Below are 5,597 nucleotides of genomic sequence, written 5' to 3' on the forward strand. Positions count from 1 at the left end.
ACGACATCATCAGCACAAACTTCGGGTAGAAGTGAAGTGTTTCGTTCAGAAGGACGATGAAAGCTCCACGACCAAGCCAGCTCAGAGAACAAACCCACATCAAAAGCTTTTATTTAGTTTACTAACTGATATCATATTTTGCTCTGTCTTCAAGTCACAGTAAGCCTGTGCTTTTATATTTATACCGTATATTTCTTAGTAAAGTACATTTGGTGATATCAGAGTGATGACATCCGTATGAAACTTAGTTATTGATTTTTAATGATGACACAGTGAGACAATCAAAAGTAACCAAATGAGAAGGCCATGATGTGCCAATTAAAAATCTCCTAAATGATAAATGTATGTTATTGGCCAAGGAATGATTTCATTTTCAAAGGAATAGACGTTTATCTGATTAGGTTTGACCCAGTAAACTCCCTCGCTTACTCTTGGTTTTGTCACTTAGCGACCCGTTGGTGGGAGGGAGGTTCGACGGCTCTTTATAAGAGATGCGATTCATTGTATTCACCGATAAACTGTTGTTATGCATTTAAGTGACAACTCATCAGTGAATGAATTCGGTGAATAATAATCATTGTAACTAATTTATACATAATTGAACTAGTGTCTTGTAAACTGACTCTTGTTTAGCTTTACCCAACAAATCTTTCTTAACAAGATTTCTCTTTTAAAGTAGTTAGGGCTAAACGAGAAAAGAGCTGTTGTGTACAGTATCGAAATTTGTGCTCGAGTTATAGCTGTTTATCCTGCTCCGTAATAGGATGGATCTGTCGTATTTCCATATGTTCTGAATCAATTTTCATATGTTGAATTATTCTTTGCAGTAAAGTGAAAAGGTTATATTTTGGATATTAGGGATCGAGCTAGCGTTATGATCCAAGGTTATTGCCCCATAGAGTTTTTGTCATCAATTGAGACCAGTGATAATGCAAAATGGATAGTATCAGGTATTAAGACTGAAGCTGGAGTTTTCAGATGGGTTTAAAAATTAATGTTAAGGTTTTCATCGTGAACTGACATCAACTATGATGAAATGCTTTGTGACCCTTCTGTTTATAAACTTGAGCAACTTGAGGTTCCTATTTGAAGTGAGGGTATGAAAGGGTGAACATTATCTAGCTTCACTAAACTTTTGATTACGCAATAAATGACATTAGGTAATTAGACACACTATCTACCTTGGAAGGTATATCGTATAATTTAGCTTAAGTACCATCTGAAATACACCTTAACGTTGTATAATAGATACTTTCATTGATTTTAAACGTTTTAGGGACTAAATATTGCCAATTTTCGCTTGGTTAATAATAACACACGTCATCTATCACTATACTTTAAAATTTGAGCAAAATAATTGGTGTCATCTCAATTCCGATTGGTCAACTCAAGACCATCAGTATATTATACTTTAACCAAAATTAGCATAAAAATAATACAATACAATCTGTCTAACCTGTGGTAATTTTTGCAAGCGCATAAGACAATGTGTTACAGCTACAATTTCACGTATCCAATCAGAATGAGATAATGCACCACTGTGTTGCTGATGTTGTTGCGGATCAACCGTGTCATCTTCATGATGTGAAGCTGTTACTGTAGATCGTGCAATCACCGTAGCTACTGTTCTAGGTTCTTTATATAGATTCACATCAACTACTGGTTCACTGACTGATGCATTATACCAATCAGATAACGGTAAATTAACAAAATGTGTAACAGCCGCTTTATTCAATGAATTGACATTTTGTAAACTATGAATATGTAAATACATACATGAAATTTAACAAAGAAAACAGAAATATAAAGATTAGTTTGATGGATAAAATGGTCGAGGTTATCTACGAATTTCTTTAATATTCAATTAGTATATTGTATCTAGCCCTTATAGTCATTCTTTGGTTCCCTTGGGGAAAAAAGTATTGGGAATAAGTTTTATTAGTATTGGAGATTTTATTTCAAGCCTTAGCCTTTACTGTATTTGATTTTCATCAAGTGCGTTGGACTGTGTTATATTGGTACGCTTATAGCATAGTTGCAGATTAATCCAGACACTAAACACGAAATCTTTGGCGAAAATTACTCCCTCATACACATAACTTACAAGTCAAATAACAGGAAAATAAAGGAAACCCCTGGGTTCGATGCAGCTGGTTAACATTGAAAACATTGTAAATAACTCCAGCCGAATGAGATAATGCTGTAACTTATCACAACTTCAAGTATTATGACCGTTGTAATGTGACAACATATAATCAACATTTTTATTGCTTGTTTTGATTTGAACAATACATATTGTAATGTTCGCTGATGTAATTGTCGTTTGTTGAAATATGTAAGCTCTTCCAAACGTTTCATCTTCTCTCCCTACCCCTCTCTTTCTCTCTGTTATTCGCGTACGATTGGCTTCGTTGAAGTTTTATTTTGTATTAGTCGTTCGACCTAGCTAGTTGCATTAGGTTTATCTTCTTACAAGACGTATCGCGTATTCGATGGATCCAGTTAGAGAACAAAAATCATACAGTTCATAAGAACTACATAAAGGACAGATTTATTTCACGTCCACAAAATTAAAAGGCAAAACAGGAAGAAAATATGCTTCAATTTAATTGTGATACTGAGGTTGTTGGGCGAAAGAATCAGGAAGGACTCTCCAAACTTTCGAGTCATCGATTTTCTAAAAACTTGAGAAAATTACAGTAAATTTTCTTGTTTTAGATTTGGTTTGACTTATCCATGTTAACCGTATATACTGGAGTTATTTTATAAGAACTTTGCAATCTATCTCTAAGTTGATCAATACAAAATTTAAGCGAAACCACAAGCCAATATAAATATAAGACGAAAATCCGTGGCAATATTGTATATTTTGTGCTGAGAGTTAAATACTATAATCAAATATTTAGTGCTAAATAAAGTGATTATTATTTATATGATAAAATAAGACTTTCTTGTTGTATATCTGACAATCAATCAACATTCGGATATCCTACAGGTATCAAGAAGTTAGAAATTTTATGAAACATGGCTAAGAATGGACTGTAATGATGCCGATACGTTTGTCTTGTTTTCTCAAACATGTCGAGTTTAAGAATTATTTTACGCTTTTTATTCAGTGAATTCACCGTTTCTTCTCGGATCATATTGTCTATGCTTAATGTTTTCTACCACTAGTGATACTATCCCTACTTATACTACTCTGAAATTTGTCCTCAACTATCCTTCTTGTTGTGTTATTAGAGTGTGGCAAATTGAACCGATACACAAATATGACAGGCTTTACACTGCCTATGATTGACTGACCGGCTGACCTACATGTGACAGCCTAGAAAATAATAATGGAGCCATCACCCCGCCTAATAGTTAACTGAAGAAGCATAGGAAACAAAGGAGCAGAGAATAACTGTCCCATCCAAGTCTGAGAATCTCTATTCTGGCACACGAATACAAGCTTATACAAGATTAAGCCTAACTGATGTCAGTAGGTCATGACAGAAATGACTTAAAATCTGAAAGAATCATCACAGTACGCCTAAGTATAATATTTCTCCAAATGAATCTCATACAGCATAAATTAAGCCACCTTTATAAACTATCTTATTAGAACGAAATACTTGATAGTTTAGTGTCAGTGACCTAAAAGATTCCAAAATGCACTGATTAGACCAACAGATTGGTTAGTATGCAAAATGAATGCACCACAAAAACTGAAATCAAAATAACAAAACTATCCACCGTTATTATTGGTTTTGTTTGGTCAACTGAGAATAGATACAGAGCAATACTTTCAGATAAGTCAATGAATAGAGATAGTTGGACATAAGAAAGAGCATGAATTCTTATCATTTGATGAAGAAGCCTCCCAATTATGAGTACTGATAAACCTAAAACAAAGCTATAAATTTTTCGAGTGATTCCTTTCGAATCAAATAATAATAATAATAAAACTTTGATCCACAGATGTCATCAGACCCCAAAACTATAGTATATCACTTTGGTCACTAAACAGAAACCAATATCCGTAATATTTATTTCAACTGCAATCATTATTATTATGTGAGCTAATAGCCGTCTACAGATTTATGTACTCGTCTTCAACTCGGCAACCAATAAAAGTTTGATGTGGTGGAATTTCGGCTACATTTTCTGGTACGAGGACTAGTGATATTACCTGGCTCCACATACCATATTAGGTTATCTGTATTTGGAGCTTGTGACTCAACGATTGAAAGAAGCATAGTTTTGTTTAGATACTAACCTAACTCTTAATTTACTGTGAGCACAGGAATCGAGAAACATGAATTGAGTGCAGTAACGATCCACTTCTTTCTGAACACCAACCTTTAAATTAATTGGGAAAATGTCTACTGTAAATCACATAAAAAGGACAAAAGTGGCATTAGAGGTTGACAAAAGTCGAAAAAGAAAATGATTCACTTACTCAGAATGAGAGCGAACTGATTTATCCCGTGGAGAATTTCTAAGATGCATATCCAAAGCCAAAATAAACGGTTTATCATAGAGCAAACGGTTCAGTTCTTTTCTTAGTTCATCAATAAGAAACTGAAGCCAAACATATATAAAAAGGTTATCATAGATACACTATTTGATTCTTGATTTTAACTGAATAAATATTCAATTTTTCATACTTCTTAGTTTTTTTCTTCTTGTAGAATCTGACTATTCGAAGCCAATGTTCGTTGGTACTGGCAACATGTGATAGCTCAAAATGAACAAAACATGTTAATTTTAACTGAGTTAAGTTCATAAAACCCATCGACCACTTCGACTTTCTGGATGAAATCTTTACACCACTACTTAGGCTCGTGAAGTATTGACTTAGTGGTTATAGCTCCCGACTTTTAACCATTAACCCTTTCCTATCTACTTCCATCTGGACAAGCAATGTCATCACTCTTCAGCGCAGCACAAAACCGAGTACATAAACTTGTACTAAGTTACCATTAAGTGTTCCTGTACAACTCGTGAATATTTCGTCACAGATACACTGTCCAATATCCACGGTCTTATTATATTCACTGCCAGTCAATTAGCCATAATCAACGTAGGATCTCAGAAAAATGTGCATTAGTTCATGTTGATACACTACATTACTACAAAGTGGTGAAACCAACAAAATAGGTAAAAAAAGTTGGGACAGTAGTATTATCAATGGAAGAAAACTAAACGTAGAGAATATGGTTTTCAAAGAATGAATAAAATACTGAACTCTCTAACTTTACTTAAGGTGCCCCAGCAAAACAGTAAACAAGTGTGATCTATTATACACTATATTTAGTTATTGATAGCTATCTGGATATTGAGGTCACCGTATGAATAGCGAGATTAGCAAAACTAATCATTAAAAACAGATGTGTGGCAAACATCCTAAATAATAAGCAGAAATGGATAGTGGCTAGCAGTGGAATCCAGGACGCGCGTTTCGTCCTATTTGGGACTCGTCAGATGGATGTACCTGCATCTCAGAGTTGATGTTCACTCTGGGACTCGAACCCAGTACCCTCGCTTCAAACGCCATCGCGTTATCCACTCGGCCACTGAGTCGGCCACGAGTCCCAAATAGGACGAAACGCGCG

General features: G+C 34.7%; 1 protein-coding gene across 1 annotated transcript in view; it reads right to left on the reverse strand.

Moving 5' to 3' along the window:
- Window positions 1-5,597, reverse strand: part of Smp_027390 (putative exocyst componenet sec8) — a 47,377-nt gene that overhangs the window by 36,476 nt on the left and 5,304 nt on the right. The window contains exons 7-8 of the mRNA XM_018797318.1: window positions 4,442-4,563; window positions 1,457-1,754 (exon numbers count right to left, since the gene is read on the reverse strand). Of these exons, the coding sequence (XP_018652372.1) occupies window positions 1,457-1,754; window positions 4,442-4,563 (420 nt within the window). The remainder of the gene's footprint in view (window positions 1-1,456; window positions 1,755-4,441; window positions 4,564-5,597) is intronic.

Source organism: Schistosoma mansoni, chromosome 4, assembly GCF_000237925.1.
Source record: "Schistosoma mansoni strain Puerto Rico chromosome 4, complete genome".
NCBI classification, from domain to species: domain Eukaryota; kingdom Metazoa; phylum Platyhelminthes; class Trematoda; order Strigeidida; family Schistosomatidae; genus Schistosoma; species Schistosoma mansoni.